Source organism: Elgaria multicarinata, chromosome 2 (assembly GCF_023053635.1).
Source record: "Elgaria multicarinata webbii isolate HBS135686 ecotype San Diego chromosome 2, rElgMul1.1.pri, whole genome shotgun sequence".
Classification (NCBI taxonomy): domain Eukaryota; kingdom Metazoa; phylum Chordata; class Lepidosauria; order Squamata; family Anguidae; genus Elgaria; species Elgaria multicarinata.
In genome coordinates this window covers 67648777-67669003 of record NC_086172.1, presented here as the reverse complement: position 1 = coordinate 67669003, position 20227 = coordinate 67648777, and the positions used below count along the sequence as shown (strand labels likewise).

Sequence of the window (20227 nt, the reverse complement as noted above, 5' to 3'; positions counted from 1 at the left end):
AAAGACTGGAGACATAGAGGCACGTTATCTCCTTTCTACCTCTTGCATTGAGGCACTTTTCTGTGCACCATACATTTCAGATAAGAACCTCAAAGTATTTCTGTACTTTACTGGATATATAACAGGGTACAAACGAAACTCCAACCTGGTTAAATAAAACATGAACTCTTTATTCCATATCTCAATCGTAGAGACTGTATGGCACTGCAGATGTTGTTAGATTGCAACTACCCAGCAGCCCCAGCCAGCAAAGCCAAAAGTGAGAGCTGATAGAAGTTGCAGCCTAACAACATTTGGAGGGGCACATGTTCCCTTATGCGCAGCCTTTACGCTATCCCCGACACCACCAGATGTTAGTATCTCTCTCTCTCTCTCTCTCTCTCCCCATCCCACAATCCCAGCCCTTGCTGAAAGGCAGCAGAGTCCAGCAAAATTACAGGAGCAATGATTCTCAAAGTCACATCAAGGCCAGAATTGGTGCTGGTCTGGTGCTGGTCTGGTTCCCTAACCACCCCCTTTTCCCTTAAAAAAAAGAAAGAATCCCTAGAGCACTTGTGCTTACCTCCCATTTTGAGTTATAAAAAAATGTAGGGCAACTCAAAAGCAGTATGGGACATACATTTGGTTTGCCCTGGTTTCATTTCTTTTTTAAAACTGCTCTATGTATTGTGCTGTAGGTCCATTCCATCTGTGTCCCTTTGGCCTTACCTGACATTGTCATGCTTCTGGATGTAAATTTTATGAAACATCATATCTTCTTTTTTGGCATTAATGTCAGCTTTCATCTCCATGGCAACATGACGGGGAAGTACGGAGAGCAGGAGGCGCTCCTGTGATATAAGACAGATGAACCAATTAAAGCAGCTGCTCTATTTCAAAACACAAACACACATCTCTTTGCATTTCATGTCAGCAAAATGAAGCCATCGTTTCTGTGGAGGATGGGCAGCAACAAGAACATTGCCCATAAAGCCAACCCATATCAAATATCTAGGATCCTATTCAGCAACATCAAATTATATCATAATGAATCAAGCTTCTCTCCAGCTCCATTTTAACTGTCATCTTTAGCAGTTAACCTCTCCAAATGATGGTGACTTCCAAAGGCCACTGTTCTGACAGAGGTAGATGAAACACCAAATGCATGCTGACTCTGCATTGTTCCTTGCCACTTCATGACTTCACAAACAGTCACCAGACTCTAGGCCTGGGTATCATTGATGGCATCTGGCTTCACCTATTTGCTATGTAAATGCAAACCCAGCTCCTAAGATGCATGATGCCATATACACATATAGTGAAGACTAGGGGTATCGTTGGGCATTGTGACCAAGAGGCGATAGCAGATGACCTGTAGGGTGTTATTTTTTTGTATTTCTTGCGCAAAATGTGAACAGGACTCCACAGCCCCATTGTGAGATGTTTATGTAGCGTCTCACTGCTGGAAACAAATGCACCTTCCTTCTTTTCACATTATAACAGAAACACGAAAAGAACCTACTCCCCCCACTCTAGCGCACGGCATCTGGGAAGGCTACTTGGCCAGAAGCACACAGTTGTTTAAAACTGTGTGTAGATGCATGTATGGCTTGCACATTATGCCCTTACCAATAGCCTTTGCCTGAGCTCAGACCAACATGGAGACAACATGAATATAAAGCTGGCATAATAATTCATTTTGCTCAGGACATTAAAGAGTACTATAATCTTTATTATGCATATTCGAGACAGGAAGGCTTCAAAAGGCAAGATATATGGGCCACTGATGTTCCAGCTTCAGCAAAGATGATGCGTACAGACAGGTCTCCAAGAGTGGGTTCCAAAGTCAGTTCTCTCCTTACCCCATAGGCTGGCAGGCAGCTGGATGTATGATAGCTAGAACATGCACTGTGATTGCAGTCCGATGCTGCCTGGCACGGTCAACTGGCAGGCTTATTCCAAGGAGCTTTGCCAGTTGCGTGTGTCAGATATATGTCTGAATTAATTTCTTTCAACATAGGGGGAGAAAGCCATTACATACATCCTTAAAGAGGCTTCCAAATCCACTAAATAGCCCAGGAGCTCTGCACCATGAGCTAAACTCACAGGAGGATCTTGTTGATTAAAGCCAATGGAGCAATGCACAGGTCTACGTCTTATACTCTGGGCTGAGCCAGTGGGGCTAGAGCTAGGAACCTCCCTTAGGGAAGCCACTCAGGGCTGCAAATCAAAAGCTTCTCAGGGCTTCCCAGATGGAACAGTAATCACTTACCCAGGCAGTCTACTGATTTCTCTTAACCTGGTAGAGATATTTAAGCTTCCAGGTCAGGCTTCGGCACTATCTGGGCAACCATCAGCCTTGAGCCGATAACGACATCATCATAGGCCTGGGAATGGTTTTGTATCTTTAGCCTTGAGTGACTCACCACAAAGGGCAGTAAAGGATAGATCTCTATCAAATTACTCCACTGGTCAGAATTACTGGAATATCCTGTACTCTTTCATTTGAAAGCCCCATCTTGCCACACTGAATAGATTTGAATGTATCAGATTCAATACAAATACTCAATAGTCAAATCTATGTAGCTACATTTTTTTCTTTACGATTTTGTTTTGTTGCAATTTCACAACAAACAATTAAATAAAGAAACTTGGTACACTGAAACTCAGGACAATTGGTTCATAAATTTGTCAAGCAAAAATGAATGACAATCTCATCCATTATCATTGTTATAATTAGTATTATTATTATATCTTTTTATCACTTGTGGAAGTTTTGCTAGACAAACATGACGGGCTTTACCAAGTCATGCTGTCCTTTACACATTCAGGAATTTTCTGACAATTGAGCATGTTTTAATTATGACTGCTTTCTGAATGTTGGTGTGGATATATATTTTGGTAGGCCCAGTTTCTGAAGGTTTCCTATATAGTTTTTTGATGTAATGCTGGTGAATGATGTGACTAATGGAATAATTGTGGCCTTTTCCTGTTGTCATAGTTCTTTGACTTCCATGGCCAGTGGTATTATTATTATTATTATTATTATTATTATTATTATTATTATTATTATTATTATTATTACCTGCTGCTGGTTTTCTCTCTGAGAATGTAGACGAGCTTGAATGCATTCCCTGGTCTCCTGAAATGCCTGTCTTTGGGACACCTCAGCTGGATAGTGTGTGCACACTCCTACAATGTTTGTGCAGATGAAGATGAGGATGTTGGACACCAGCTGCAGTGGGGATGGGGGAAGGAGAGAAAGACAGAAGTTATTACATTCTAGAAACCAGAATAAGGATAGCACCAGGCCAAAGGCCAGGGATCCCCTATTCTCACAATTCTCTGTCCTGACTATGGCATGGACTGATACAATCTTTAATATATATGATTACCATTGTGCTCTGCTCCAAGCAGATTATCTTATGACAGTCAATGACAACGAGGATGGCAATAATGTGCTACACATTTAACCTTTTGTCATGATTATACAAGGTAACACAGGCACCCAATCACACATGTTCCTGCTCCCCACCAACTTTGTCTCTTGGTATAACAGTCTTTATAGACATTTTCACAGTTGTGGTTACTAGATATGAAATTTCTCCACACCTTGAAGCATGACCATACTCCCCTGTCCCACCACTTGAGTTCTGGGAAGCTTTGTAGAGGTCTGTCAGGGAGCTGGAAAAGCATAGTCTACTGAGAGTCATTTATATAAAATTACACTACAGCACTACAGCACTACAGCAGTCCCTAGTATTTACCTGATACCATATTTAATAGCTTACCCTGGGGGTGGGCAACTGGTGACCCACCAGATGTTTTGGCCTACATGTCCCATGATCCCTCAACAATGGCTGTTGGCAAGGACTGATAAAAGTTGCAGCCCAAAACATTTGGAGGGCCAGAGATTGCCCATCTTGGGTTGCATAATAGTTAATCTATAGCTGAATAAGAATCAGAAAAATAAATAAATAAAACCGGCACCTACAAAAACTGGAATGGTGGGTTACAGCAACAGGTCATTTCTGATCAGCAGGCAACTATGATCCCTGCAGATGTTCCTCAAACAGCTTTGTGAGAAATTATCCCCGAGGAAACACAGAACCTTCCTCTCTTAAAGCTGTTTAGGTAGGTTTGAGTCATTTACAAGGGCTGGTAGGTTTAGAAAAAAACACCAATCTTCCCTTCTTTTAAAGATGCAAGAGCATGGAAGGCCTCTTTCTTCAATTCTCCATGCTTCTTATACCCAAAGAAACTGTCCTAAATGGCAATTGCTACTCTACAGTCCTCTGAGGGGAGTGGGACTGTTTGTCTTATTTCCTGGTCATCCAGTGAATTGTGGGGCCTCCTAGATACCATTATATCTCACTCACACAGAACCTGGAAAATCCTCTATTATGATATGTTATTGTTTAGTCAGAAATGAAGACCTTGTATTTGAAGTCTTCCAGTACAATATAAAGCTACACTTAGCCCACTTGGATACGCTCTGAAGATCACTTAACATAGTTTAGCATCCTGAAGGCAAGTGCCTTTGTTTAAAGAGCGTTTGACTTCATTGTTCCTTAGTAGAACCTTAGAACTACATTCGATATACTGAGTTGCCCTTTGGCAAATACTTATAATTGTATTTCTCAGAAAGCCATTACTGTATTGGCACTTTATGAGAACACTTTAATCTTGGCCTGCTAAGAATCAGATGCCTTCAACTATTGTGTCAAAGACTGCATAAACATTTCAACATGATGACCTGTGACAAGCTCAGAATTGTATACAAAAATATGATGGAGGACTATAATTAATAGCACTTTCAAATATCTGCATATATGGCATGAAAGTTGAAAATAGGTTAGTTGTTCTTGCTCTCCTGCCTCATATTTCAAGGTAGCGCACCAACTTTGTTGAAGGAAAAGGTCCTAATTCTCATTTCAAAACAAATGAAATAAAAAGCTTTCGTGCTGCAATTCAGTTGTTGAATCGCAGCAAAACATTATATCCGGGCGCACACATTTAGGAGTTTATATCAACCTTTCCACAAATTTGGTCCTCAAGGTGGCTAACTAATATCATTAAAACACTATAAAAACAGTTGACCATCCAGAATGGCCGTATTTAATCTGTATTTTACAAAAATATCAAACCAAATGATGTAAAAGCTTTTTGTACCTTTTTAATGAGGAATATGCTTTCTAGGATGAATAAAAACCAGCAAGCAGAGAACAGTAGAAGATTATGGAATGTGATGCCGATTGAACTGCACCCCCCCCCCCATTTTCTGATTATGAATAGCAGATGCAGGATGGGGAGACAACACCTTCTCTGGATGCCCCTTTAAAACAACAACAACTTTAACTATGGTAATTTATTGCATTATGACATCTATTTACTCCAAATTTAATCCAGTACTATGCCCTCCTTTATTGACAGCTTTTAAATACTATGAAATTATTCCCTAGAGTCCACATGTTGAAACAATCAGGGACCAATTCCATAATGTGTGAAAATGTTGGCAAGCTAGCACTTAATTATAATGAATTCCTCAAGGCTTATAGCATCATTGAAAAACTATTGTCCATGTCCCCAGTGACTTTTACATGCCAGTAAGAGCAGCAATTATACAAAGCACTCTGTCATAAATCTTAGGACAGTCAAGGTGACAAAAGCATCCAACATCACTATGAAGTAGGCATTCTGGAAGCAGCATCATGCAACATTTGACTAAAATGAGACAAGAGCTGAGGTCTTATAAATGACATTTCTCCCTGATCCCCACCAAGAGCAAACAAGTGTTCATCATCATAAAGGGATGAAATTAAATTATGAAACAGAAGCTGAGCTTCCATAGGGAACTAAATGAATTTCTGACTCACAGCTAGCATACCTTCAGCTGAACATCTTGCTCCAGATTGCTTAAGAAGGTAATACAGGAACTAAGAAAGATGGAATTAAAAAGGATGGTGCCAGAAGATTCTAAACAATACAAGCACTTTTATCCCCAAATGACCAACGTTGGATTCACATGTTATTCACGTGGTGACTGTACTGTACTATATAAATATTATATAAGAATACGGTAGTGTAAGGCTTATTACTTGAGATCCACCAAACCAATTTTGCTCATTTTTATTTTAAACTAAAGCTTGAGCAGTGTAGATGTGCAGAAAATTTCAAAACTTTAAAAAAGTTCGAAGCTTGAGTTTTGGGTAGCTCAGGAAGGGAGAAGGGAGAGACAAAAGGGGAGTTAATATATACCGCCCCACACTGTGCATGTAATAACATGTGACACACTGTGTGTATGCACATGTAAGAATCCTTAGTTCTGTGAGCTCTTAAGAGTGCTGGGCCAATGAAAGGACAGGCACAGAATTTTGGGAAAGGAGTTGAAGAAAAGTCAGCTGGAGATAGTTAGAGGAGGAAGAGAAGCTGAGAAGAAAGAGCTGAAAGGACAACAGAAGGAGAAGAGAGATAAATCTTACATCAGGGAAAAATCTTGCACCTCAAACTTCAAGAAAATAACATCTTTTTTATTTTTATCTTTGCCAGTTTATTTGTACTACATTTATTTTAAAAGTGTAAAGTTGTTCCGGTTGCAAGGGAAACAGGGAAACATATTTTTATCCAATCATTCTCAGACTACTAGCCTCCATGGCAACATGGAATTTGCACTAGTTATTACAGAATGTGATCCCCCCAGGACATCTCTACCTGTAATTTTCACTCATCTAGCTCTACCACCCTCAGCCATCTGAAGGTCTCCCACTCCCTGGTATGATCCCATCCTTTCTCCCTTGCTGCCCATTTATGCCTGTCTGCCAGAATAACTCAATGAAAACACCTTCCCAATTTTCTTCCAATCTCTCCTCAAAACACACTTTCCCCAAGATACCTTTGGAACAATTCCCTAGAGCCTAGGGCATCATTACTGAAACTGTGGATAAAGAGGTTATCTACATGAGGCATTTATCGTTTGCTCATCATTCCTTATTCATGGTTATTTACAAATTCTTTAGACAATGTCATGACTCTCCAATTTTACTTCTGTTTTTAAAGAACACTTCCTTGGGTTTTTTTAGAATGAGGAAAATGGAGTATTACTTCTGTAAGCAATAGAGAACACATTTTTCTACATGTGCAATTGCATTATTCCACTACACACCGTGCCACCTAGAGGCTATATAGCAGAAAAGCTGGAGAGGAAAAGTTTTTTTGTGTAGAGCACAGATCTCAATTCTGTGACAAAACTGGAGATGTAGAGTTTCTGGAAACTTTGAAGCCATGGGGAAAAAAACGTGTTTTTTTCTGGGTTTTTTTTTGGAAAAAAATGAATTTTTTGGAAAAATTGAAATAATGCAATATTAGTACTTTTTACAGATTGAAAGTCACTTTAGGAACATAAAATGTAATTTTGGCCAAGTTAGTTTGGCATAAAATTATTACATTTGGTATATTAAAAGTACAGTGTATTCAAACAATTATTACAAATTAAATTTACTTTTTTACTTTTTTTTGGTAACAAATGGAGCTACAAGCTCCTGAACAGTAAGGAACCTCTTTAGTTTTGTCAGTTTATGAGCAGGGGGGAAAACAATTTAAAACAACAACAAAGGAAACCATCAATATCAGTAACAAAGAAAATTATTTATGTCTCCGCTAGTCCTCCACAGTGTCAAGCAGACACTGTTTTCTCACAAAAATTAATAAATAAATTGTGTGCATTTTTCTATATTCATTTATTTATTAAATTTATATACCGCCCCATAACCGAAGCTCTCTGGGCGGTTTACAAAAGTTAAAAACAGTGAACATTAAAAAGTATACAAACGTTAAACCATCAAAAATATAAAAACAACAGTATAAAACAACAGTATCCATTTAATCAACAACAGTTCTGGGGTCCATTAACAACAACCAAACTTAGCATATGTTGTTAAATGCTGTTAAATGCCTGGGAGAAGAGAAAAGACTTGATCTGGCGCTGAAAAGATAACAATGTTGGCGCCAGGTGAGCCTCATCGGGGAGATCATTCCATAATTTTTGTGAACCGCCTAGAGAGCTCTGGCTATTGGGTGGTATAGAAATGTAATAAATAAATAAATAAATAAATAAATAAAATAATTGGGGGCCCACCACTGAAAAATGCATCAATTGTGCACAGTTTTGATATATGTGCATTTTTATCCCATTGATTTGTGTGCATTTTTCAAAAAGACACTTTTAAATGCACATTTTACAAATGTACACATATTTTGAACAATGGACCCATGAATTGCATTGCAAGCTCAGAAGCAGACAGACTTTGAACAAAGATTGCATTTGGGTCCATGTTCAGTTCTGGCAGGTGCAAACTCAGTAAATTCTGGTTAAAAATGAACTGACATGATTTTTTCATGTATCTGGCTCTGTCCCTGGTCCTAACCTGTTGCTCTTAACTACACTGCTACATTTGTTCTTTGGCTGACGTTTGTAGTGAACTTAAGAGTATTGTTTTGGTGGTGGATAGATAAATTTTTGGAGAAAAGCTGATTTTCTTCACTTCAAAATATTTTCTTCACTTCAGCATTATCCTGCCAACTGAACGCCTGAAAGGATTGCAAAGTAACCCTATATTGTAATAATTCAAGGAAAAGCCTGCTACAGCCACTACAAACAGAGCAAAATACCAGCTTGTGTCAATATGCTGCTCCACTCTATTACATTTGTATATGATTATTCAAACACCAGATGACATTCAACAGGCAACTGTAGGCAGAAAATATACTTAAAAGTGATGCTGTCAACATAACCTCTGCTAAATCTTTACCTGTGACATACAGGTTCCTAAACTGGAGGAATTGGAGCTAGAGCAAGTGGAGAGCAGTGTGTTTACATCAGATCAATATTTCAAGTTTCAGCATGGCAGGCAAGGGTTTCCTTTACTGTGCAGTCCCTGGTTTGCACTGCGTTTCAGGAAACAAATACAGCCATGCTGGGAAGCATGACAAAACTCTCTCTCAGCAGGCAGATGGCAGGACTTGGTAATGCACATTCTAAGGGTGCATTCAGACAATCAGTAGTTGTTCAAAAGCTGAATGTATTATGCCTGGAGGATGTAAGAAGATGACCATCTGCAGCCCCTGCCTGTGAGCTAAAGTCCCTTACCAGCTGCTCAGATATCCAGAGAAGCACATGTGACAAAGTTACCATGGGAAAGCCATTGCTTGGAGGACATCTCCAGCTTCTTCCACATTAGAAAGTTAAACCACATTTCCAGAAGCTACGGATGGCTATCTCCACATATGGATAGAGGTTCCATGAGAAAAGTTGTTTGGAATCCTCCCTCTGCATGCTGAGGTACCACGGTTTCCAGAAATGTACTAATGTAGGAATTTTAAAAACTGCTTTCAGATTTCTGAGCCTCCTGGATGGAATGTCTTCATTTTATAATAACACCTCTGCAGCATTGAGAGCTGAAGACTATCAACTTTGAACTTCTAAAGAAAAATCATCTAAAAATATTTTTATCTTTTTAAGCTAGATCTTCTAGAATTCTAGAGCGAGTTCACAAGAGGTATTTAAAAAAGGAGACCTAAAGTACTATGGGTAGTCAGAAGTCCATATTGCTTACTCCAGTTAAGGCACAGCGGTCAGCAGTTGAGCATACACGCTCATACACACACACACACACACACAGACCCTGTGAGTCCATCATATGTGACATTATTCCACGTCCCTGCTATATAAATTCCAGGTCCCTGCTATATATAGGAGTGCAATTTCTCCCCCAACACACACATACACTTTAAATTCTCAAGTCTTCAAGAAAATGCAACCCATGAATCAAGGCGACATGCAAAACATAGACCTGAAAATCAGACAAATAATTTAGTTATGGCATGGATTGAAAACTGAAATAGACCAATACAGATTTATTCAGTTAAAAAGGTATGTACTTTTAAATGACTATAACTTTTGAAAGCGAGGAAAATTTCCAGATGAAGTTAATTTTAAATTCTTGGGGATTTTGGCAATCCAGCTCATTTTTTTATTGTTGTTCTACTCCATTTTGTACAATGTTGCCCACTATCCAAGATTAGCCCGGCTCCAAGAGGAAACTGTTTTCTTATCAGTGCATAGGATAACATTGTTATGGAGACATACAGCATGGTAGCTGAAATCTTTGAAAGAGCTCTAGGGTTTCCCATCGTTCACCTTTTGTGCTTTTAATTCATTTCCCTCACTGACTATTTCTGCTTTCCATATCACTGCCTGATAACAGCTTCCTGTACAGTTGTTTTCCAACCTATTCACTAGTGGGGCATTCTAACATGCCTGCACTTGGCTGAACCCTCCCAGGATCTATAATCTTGCTGATGTCCTATAAAACCAGACATTTCTCCTCCCCATATCTTCTACCATAATGAAATTGATCTCTACAGATATATAAAGCCTACATTCATATCAAACTGGGAAGCCTGGCCATCATTTGACCCTCGCTAGACCATACAGAGAGACTATGGAAAGTCCTGCAAAAGACATAAAACACCAAGTAAATAACACAGAGTCCAATGCAAGTCTTTGGAGATTATCACCTAGTGACTGCGGCTATATTCTGTACACCCAGCAGAGTCTGATGTGAAAAGCGAATGAAACAAATCTACAAAGTTGTACCACGGAAATGCATGCACACTTAGAATTTGTCAGTCCTCTATAGCATTTGTTGATGTTGTGGAAGTCATTACATAGTCATGATACAAAGCAACTAATTATGAATATGCCTCAAAGCACTTTACTTCCAGAGAGCCGAATGTGCAGAGTCTATTCAAAATAATCATCTCAGATGACATTGCCAACAAAGATTCATACAAATTGCTTTGCAATAGTTAGTGATTTGTACAAATCTCATGTCCTTGAGGATTTTCATTAGTTGGCTGCCTGCTGCAATTATGAACTCCGCATGCTCTCTTTTTCAGCATGAGGGAACAGCTGTATACTTCTGAGTGATACTTTCACTGACTCATGCACTATAGAGAAGCTCAAAACTCCTCAGTTATAATCAGCTTCTCTAATTAATAAACAGCAAGAATTAGGGTGTTTTCTAAGGCTGGAAAAATTTCAATATAGTTACAATTATAGAAAATCACTGAGTAGATAACGCATTTCCTATTCAGCTTCCTACAAATTGCTCTGTCATTTTAAAAAGCATTTTACATTTGCAACACAGAAATAGATATATAATAGGGAAAATAACAGAGAAAGGGTTGGATCCACCCTAAGATAGTTGCACTTAATTGCCACTGAAAACAATAGGACATAAATTAGTCGTGACTAACTTTTATTTCAATGGAACATAAATGTGACTAACTAGTTTAGATTGGTTCAAACCTAGAGATCATTCCTCATTATTGAACATTTGGACTGATGAATCACATTCTCATGGTGTTGTTCATAATGACAAAACACATGAAGTAGCATTAGGCTTAGTCAACCATTATTATTATTATATTATTTAAATTAAATTATAATTTTCTAGGCACTGCACAGAAATTAAAAAACAATAAGACATTCCTAGTCCACATTCAAATAGATATAAATGAAAAAGAAGCATGGATGGAGAGAAAAACAAGCAAACTCAGGTATCTAGCCCAGTGTAATCTACTCTGACTGGCAGTAGCTTTCCAGGATTTGAGGCAAAGTATAGAGATTGAACTTGAAACCTTCTGCATGAAAAGTGTATGCTCCACCCCTGAACTATGGCTCCTCCCTGTACAAGATGTAACTACCATTCATCTACCAAGCAAAGTACCATCAATGGCTCTCCAAATTCGAACATAATATAGTTTATTATCCTAAAGCATTTTTCACCAACCTGGTCCTCTCCATAAGTTTTTGATTAAAACAGCCAGTGTTCTTGAGCATTGGCTATGCTGTCTGAGGCTGATGGGATCATAGACATTTCTTGTCTTCAATCCCCCCCCAAATTTCTGTTCCCCCCCCCCGCTAAGTGTGTGTGTTTATGTGTGTGAAATGGATGTCCCCATGGCTTCAAATTTTGCAGAATTTTTACATCTCTACACACAACATGGTCCTGCTATTGTCCTCTGACTCAAAAGATGAGTCCCAGACAGAACTTCCATCTCTGTAGCCTTGAAGAAGTCTTAGGCTACAAAATCAGGTGAGAGCTCTGTCTAGTCAGCTCCCCCAGGAGGGGTGTTGCTGACCACAATATTGGTTTTGTCAGCTTACATTAAGGCTTCAGTTGGATTCAGCTTCCTGCTGTCACAACATTTTTCTATTGTTCTGGTAGGATAGTTCCAGCCAGCAGGATCCCCTTGGAGCTATCCAAGGTACTATTTTCTTCTCACTAACTTTGGCTGTCATACATTGACCTGTCTACTTTGTCCTGACTTTACTTACTGGATGGGACTTTACCTGCCTTGATCTGACTGCCATCAGATGCTACTGGCATTCCCTCTGAGCTTCAGGTAACCACAGAATGGGACATACACGATAGGAGTTAATAGATCACAAGTCAAAAAGGGAATAGTATGCTGAAGTCTGTATTCTTCAGGAGGAAGCTCCATCTATCCATATAAATGTATTTGCTACTGAACTGTTATGGGTTCGTGCATATTTCATCCTTGAATACAAATAAAGGAAGTGAGGCAGGTGGGTACCACGAGGAGGGCCTTCTCTGCTGCAGCACCCCAGCTGTGGAATGAGCTCCCTAGAGAGGTTCACCTGGTATCTATGTTATGCACTTTTTGATGCCAGGTCAAGACCTTTTTATTTTCCCAGTATTTTAACAGTTTATCAACTGTTAAAGTTGTTAAAAGACTGTTAAAGTCTTTTAACTTTGCTGTTTTAAATCTGTAGTTTAAATCTGTATAAATCTCTGCATTGCTGCTCGATTTTATCCTGGTTGTGCTTTTTATATTGTGGTTTGTTTTATACTGTGAATTGTATTTGATGGTTTTAATTTTTGTGAACCAGCCAGAGAGCTTTGGCTATTGGGTGGTATAGAAATGCAATAAATACAAAAATAAAAAGGGCACTTCCCACTACAGGGGCTTGTAATGGTGAACTCAAGCATTTCTCTCCTACAGCCTGCTACAAGTAGAGCTCAGAAGTCCACTGAAATTCAGGACCACCTTGTAATGTGGGCTTGCTGCCACAAAGGCTTCTGCCCTGAACACTGCCCCCCTGAGGCTATGATTTTGCCCTATGCTGCAGGCCCCAGCGGCTGCTTTGGGGAACTGCTTTGCAACTACAACATGACACATATCATCAAACGCAACTTGGCCTTAACAGCAATGGTATGCGTTATCTAAAGACATGTAGAACACAATGCGACATTCCTGTCTCCAGGTTATTCTCTCTTCAGTTGTCCACATGCAGGAAACTGGAAAAAGGAACGCAGGACGTCTGCCTCCGCTTTGGTCAGTTGACCACTGTGAATCCCCAAAATTTCAGCCCTTTTACCTCATGTCAAGGAGACACTCAATTGTCCAATAGGTTTAGGGCTTCCTTCAATTTATATAAGGTATAGTAACAGGAAAGTCTTCTTTTTAATTTGGTAGCATTAACAAATCAAACTGACACACAGAATTATATAAATGATAAAACAAATAAAATGTTATATACAAGAAGGTTTATAGAGATTATTATTTAATCATGTTATAATCTACTTACCTACCCCTCATAAACTCATCGCTCCATTAGCTGAAACCCTAAACTTATTGGACCATAAAACAGCTAGCACTCTCCTTTTAAACCCCTAGCATTTCCCTTGCTCACACACTCTTCCCACCTATCACTCACACACCAACTTTCCATTAACTTGATCTTACCTGGATAAAACCTTACAACTCAAAACCAAACATTTACATGAGTCTGCCTATGTAACAATAACATATGAGAATTGCAATATATTGAAGTAGCTCAGAATGTCTTATAACAAAGATAAAGGGTTTTTCCCCCCTATCCTTGAAAAGTTGCTTAAAAATGACTTGTGCATCAAAGTGGAACTGTCTTCATTTAAATAGTTAGGGTTAGGGTTACTGAATGTGTGGTGCCTTTTGCATCTAAGAAAGAGTGGAATGCAAAGCAGCCCAAGAAGTGGTAGTGCCACTGAATGAATCCACAATCCTAGGAACTCCCAGCACTTTATTACAAACTTGTTCTGCCACCTACGATGTATATGCCCATACAAGCTCTGGAATCTTTCAGCACTTGACTACAAATTGTTTAAATATGTCAGCTGGTCCATGGAAAGAAGTTGTGGTTGGAAAAAATGCCTTGATGCCTTACTGGATGGAGTTCATACAGTTTGGTAGATGAAGACTTGTGCTCACTTCAAACCAAATGAGAGTTTACACAAGCCACTCTATAACACTGAAACATAACCAGATACATCATTGCCTAATGCAACAGAGAAATGACTATGAGAAGGACAGTGTGTTGCAGCTTGAAGGCTCTTCATTAGCAGAAGACAAGGCAAACAGCCCTCCTCCACCTTCATTTCGGCAACCAGTCTCATGTCACACCTTGCCCCATTTTATCAAATCAGTGTATGAATCAGGGCATTACATTTTGTGAATTTGCCCCCCCCCCCCAAAGAAAAGATTCATTATGATTTGGGGTAAGTTCTGGATCCCTAGAAATGGAAAAAGACTTTATAGCAATTTATACACTTTTTCCTTATCAGTAATCTTCTCACTACATTTTCAACCATACTTCCAAAAATAGTTAGAATTCTATAAATGTGTTAGAGGGTCTCTGTATCAATCTCCTTATGAAATCTTCAATGCGTAAGTCAGGGCCTTCAAATGAAGAGCTAAAATATTCAAAATACCTGCACTTGCTAATGTAACAAACAACAATCTGTTTCCTTCACTGGTTTACCATTGGCAGGCTCTCTGTTTTATCTTTTCTTAAATCCATTTCCTGAACACCCATTTGTACACTTGATCTATGCTAAAAGTCTCAACTCATTTTATAAGATGTTCTTAGTGTTCTTGCATGTTGAGTAATGTATTGGGGTCAATACGAGACCTGTTGTAATTTTCTTGGTGATGTATCAATCTGGTTGTGATAGGAAAATGTACTCCCACTGCAGTTTTCTTTGCAGTGAAAAAGTACATCAAAACTGTTGCAGCAAATAGATGATGCATCCTATCTCAATGCCTGGAGACAGAAATCCATGGAGCATCGCATGCTGGGATATGCTGGCAGTTGTAAGGCTTTTTTTCTGTCTAAACATGCATAGGATTGCCCCCTTACTCTTTTAAGAAGGAAAATCCTAGTGGCTGGTTGTGAGCCTGGGCAGGTTCAGGGTAGCTGTTTTGACAGGCAGAAAGACTCATTTCATTCCTAAGAGAAGGTATGCCCCACTCTTTCATCATGATGGAAGTGGGTTCGACTAGATGGCCTTATAGGCCCCTTTCAACTCTACTATTCTATGATCGCAATGCTGAGGGCAGGTGAATAGGTGGAGCTGCCTCATAGAGAATCAGACCACTGACTCAGTATCATCTTCTTGGAGTGGCAGCGGCTTTCCAGCATCTCTGGCAGGAGTCTTTCTTAGGCCTACTTGGAGGCATCAGGGACTGAATCTGGGAATTTTGTATGCAAAGCATGTTGTCTAGCACTGAGCTATGACACCTGGCCCACTCTTCTTCCTCCCTCCAGTCTCTACCTCTCCTCCACTCTCTTCCCCAGCTCTTTCTATTTAGAAGCAGCCAAGGGAAACGCATTGAGGAAAATTAAATAAACTGGGAAGTTACTGATACTCTCCATTTATTTTAAGTAGCTTACACCTATTTCACCAGGTCCACGCTACTTTATTTTTTTAAAAAAAAATGCCACAAAGGCAAATTACCTACACATTAAAATTAATGTGCACATGGTGGCAGATAAATGCCCATTGGGAAAATACCAGAATTGACTTTTGACAATTTAAACAAGCACATAAATAGAACATAGAGATATCTGTATATGATAATCTAGTTCTCTCTTGCAAGCACCTGGAAGCGGTTTTACAGAATTAGTGGACTAACAATGCATTTTTTCAATGAATATAATTAAGAGTACATTTTCCTATCACAAACTGATTAATATATCACCAATAAAATTAAAAAAGGCCTTGCATTCCCTCTGATACATTACTCAAAATACAAGAGAACTAGGAATATCTTATAAAATGAGCTGAGACATATAATTTTTGGCATAGATTTTGGGCCAGATGACACATTGGAGATCTGTAATTTTATCTTCAGTCTCTTGTAACTTCTGTTAAAAGCAGCCATGCAGGCCCTTAATCTTACCTGGATCATGGTACTGGGGGAAGACAGGTTAACCCTTTTCTCCACACCTCTTAACCAATTGAACCCTACCTCACCTGATATTTGCACTGCAACTGTTAGGAACACACCTATCACCCTCTTGAGATCTGTGACATACTTTATTGATAATCCCTCAAAATAGAATAAAAGTCCTTACAGCATTTACTTTATAAACACATTCCCTTAACAATTCCCTTGGATACTAGTTTAATTAATTTGCAACATTCATAAATAGAGTAAACTCCAGCAGGAAGTATGCAAAAGGGGGAAATCCTACCTAGACAAGACCGACCTGGATGACAGCATCAAGTCCTTGACCCCTTCAATCCTGCAATTTAGTGAAGAACTCTACTTTTATTGTTATACTACAGATGCTCTAGGTATATAAACATAGCCAATTAACACCAAATTAGTGCTATTCTTGTGTTCCATGGGAAGCATTTCAGCTCTTCAGAGAAAATATAGTCAGATAATTTGCTTCTCATGTGTGCATGTGTGTGTTGCGTGCATGAAATGAATTCCAAAAATCCCTTTTAAGAAGCTCTAAAAGTAATTGATGAAATGACACTGTATTTATTCTATCAAAGATAGTTGGTTGGATCCAAAATAGTTGTACTGCCAGCGGAAGGATACCACTTGGAGAAAGTAACTGTTCTTCCTTTTTTCTTGTTTGTTTATTTATTTATTTACATTTATATACCGCTCAATTATTGAACACAGATTCCAGATTATTGAACACGGACAAAGGAATGACACACATAGGACAGCAGGGACTAATACCTCACCCTTCCCTTTCACATGCTCAAGCCTAACAGAATTTGCACTCACTCCCCACTTAACCACCCCCACCAGCCGTAACTCCGGCAATTTCCCTTGCCCAAATTGTACCCAAACCTATTCTAAAACAAAACAAACACTTAACTCTGCGACTCAACCTCTTGTTGCTCACCCCGACTTGGCTTTACACCACTTGAGCTAAACTCCTTCCCTCAGCGGCCGCGTGGGGCCTCCGCCATCCAGCCGGTCCGGCCTGGATGCTCTGACTCACCACACACACGCTGGCCTCCTAACACCCACAGGAAAGAGGCCGGACCCTTAGGTGCCTAGGCTTTTTATCCCTTTCTGGGACCCCCTTGTCACCAGACCCACCCTGACCAATAGAAACCCACACTTCTCCCAAAGGGAGGGGGGAATGTTCCCAGACATTGCACAGCTGCAACTTGTTACTCTCCCCCTGGTACTAGCCCGGGGAGGTGTTATCAGATGCCAGGCACTTCTCGTCCAGCGCGGCCTTGGCATTTCCTTTGCTACTCCCTTTTCAGACACAAAGAACCCCTCTCCCTCTCCTGGGATGAAGCAAAAGATGTTCTCTTAAAGGAACCATGGGCTCAGCCCATGACTATTATTATTATTATTATTATTATTATTATTATTATTATTATTATTATTATTATATGTGGAGTGATATTTGGGAATCTGGAATGAATTCCTATCAAAAGCCTTATGTAAGTGTTAAAAAAAGAGTATAGTAAACACGCATAGAGGGCAAGTGTGCCAGCCCCTGTCCCTTTGACTCAGTTTCTGTGACTCTCCAAACATGAAGGTGACTTTCTGAAGGCGAGAGACTCCTGTATCTGTGGAGATCCTCCACAGGAAAATCAGGCATTTGAAAACATACGAAGATCCTCCACGAAAGACCCCTTCAGAAAGTCACCCTTTCTGTGTAGAGGTTGACGTTAATGACAACTGAGAGGGCAGGACTAGCATATTCCCCTTCCTCATGTGTTTACTATACTAAAATTCTGGTTGCCTGCAAAAGGCTAAAATGTTGATGACATTCATCTGCAACTCTCCTTATTTGAACAGAATCCTACATGATAAGAACAAGTACACCCATCATTGATAACAGATCAATCCACAGAATATTCCCCCCCGCCCCCAGATTCAGGTTTAGAAACATTGGGCATGTCTACACCATTCCTATATCCTGGGATTGTCCCTGTGCATCCAAATGACACACAGGGGATCCTGGGAGCAGGCAGGCACGACCCCTCCATTTGCCTGGGATAATCCTTAGGTGTAGAAAAGGCCATGAATTTGTTTCTTTGTAACCTTAAGACTTGACTACTGAGAAATGCTGCTACAAAACTCCTACAGCAAATGTATTATATTCCCTAACTATTCTTATGGGAAACTACTATTTTTGTAAGGCAGTGTTCTTATGAGAACTAATTGACTTGAGGTGAGGAGAGTTAAGAGAGGGAGCAAAGAAAGAACCCAGAGCTCATTAGTGGTGTGGGTGTTTTTTTTTACAAAAAAAATCAACAGATAAGACTCTAGAAGCAAGTGGAATGCTTGGAATTAAGAGAAAGGATATTATTTCCAAACATTATGCAGTTTTGCATGGTTGAGTGGACACAGTACATATTCAGGCCATTTGCCAAATCAAGGCATATTAACACATGGATAAAACATGCCAATAAATAGTGCTGTAGTTCAAACACTTTTGACATTAGCTGGTTCTGCAGGCTTACAACTGTGTTTCGACAGCTGGTGCTCTCCAAAAACCCTGAACCTGGTTCAACTTCCAACAGTGATAATGAGTAGGTATGCATAACAAAGCTAATTAAACAATGACATAACTATACTTTACTGAAATAAGGGCCAGAGATTTTGTTTTCAGATTAATTCAGAATAATACCAGGGAAGCCTTGCCCAACCTGCAGATGTATTTGACTACAACTCCCAGTATGCCCTTTTGTACAAAGCCCATCTGGAAGGCATCAGGTTGAAGAAAGCTGGTCGATGATGAATCGCCTAACCACTTAACTCAATATATTTATCCCTTATGATTTTAGGACATTTAGGGAGCAATGCATGTTTAGACAGAAAGAAGCCCTACAGCTCCCAGAATGCTCAGAAATGTCCACATACAATCTTCACAAAAGGGCTAGAAACTTAAAAAAAACAAAAACTGGTAAATTTTTGCAGTTGGATCATGAGTATTACACTGTTTTGATGTGCATGGAGCATTAAAGTGAGAAAACATTGACCTATGTTTGAGAACAGTTAACAAGCTTTGTGGTAAAATCTGACATTTCATTGCCTTGTTAACTAAGGCCATTTTTACACCAACCCAGTGTAGAAGGAGGGGGAGGGGTGGATCTCATGATATCCTGATCACAAAATCCTCCCCTTAGTCTAAATGTGGGTATGACATCCTGGGAGGAAGGAGGGTGTCGCGCCCGCCATTTTTTAAAACAATTTTTTTAAAAAGGAGCTGAGCGCAAGTGTGCTCCAACGAAATGTGAGGTGTTTTTTTTTAAAGAGCCCCAACCCTGCTCCCCACCCACCCCCGATTCCTCCTGGCCCAGTTCCTTCTCTCTACTGCTCCGTGCTACTCGCAGGGAGGAGGGAAGAAGCTGGGATGGGCGGCCACACCTCCCGCGGTCTCAGGATAATCCTGAGACTGCAGGAAGAATTGGTTTTTCCCAGGGAGAGCTTATCCCTGGGAAAACACATTCTTGCCCCTTCTTTGTCCTGGGAGTTGCTGTGCGTCATTTGGATGCCCAGGGACTCGGCTGTGACCAGTCCACATTTTGGGGCTGATGTAGAAATGGCCTAAGAGAGCAGGGTCTATCACCAAACCAAGAGGAGGAACATGGAGACAGAAACGGAAATGCCAATCCATTCATATGATATCTACAGTCATGGCACTTCTCCTCCCTATCAGGAGAGTGCAGCATAGGGACGGAGCAGCATTTGAAGCAGGGGCACTCAAATATAAGAGCACCTCTGCTTGACTGACAATGAGCGGAATGGGGTGGGGGAACCAGTCCCCCTTCAGGCAGCCCCTTCACCTCAACTATGCTTGCACCTCACCCCTGGCTAATCCCCTTTCCCAAGGCTGGGATTGCTGCTT

The 20227-nt window shown here is 40.0% G+C and overlaps 1 protein-coding gene across 1 annotated transcript in view; it reads right to left on the bottom strand.

Moving 5' to 3' along the window:
• The window catches only part of ADCY5 (adenylate cyclase 5), a 240623-nt gene that overhangs the window by 100153 nt on the left and 120243 nt on the right, over nucleotides 1–20227 (bottom strand). The window contains exons 2-3 of the mRNA XM_063116673.1: nucleotides 3065–3214; nucleotides 709–830 (exon numbers count right to left, since the gene is read on the bottom strand). Coding sequence (XP_062972743.1) covers nucleotides 709–830; nucleotides 3065–3214 — 272 coding nt within the window. The remainder of the gene's footprint in view (nucleotides 1–708; nucleotides 831–3064; nucleotides 3215–20227) is intronic.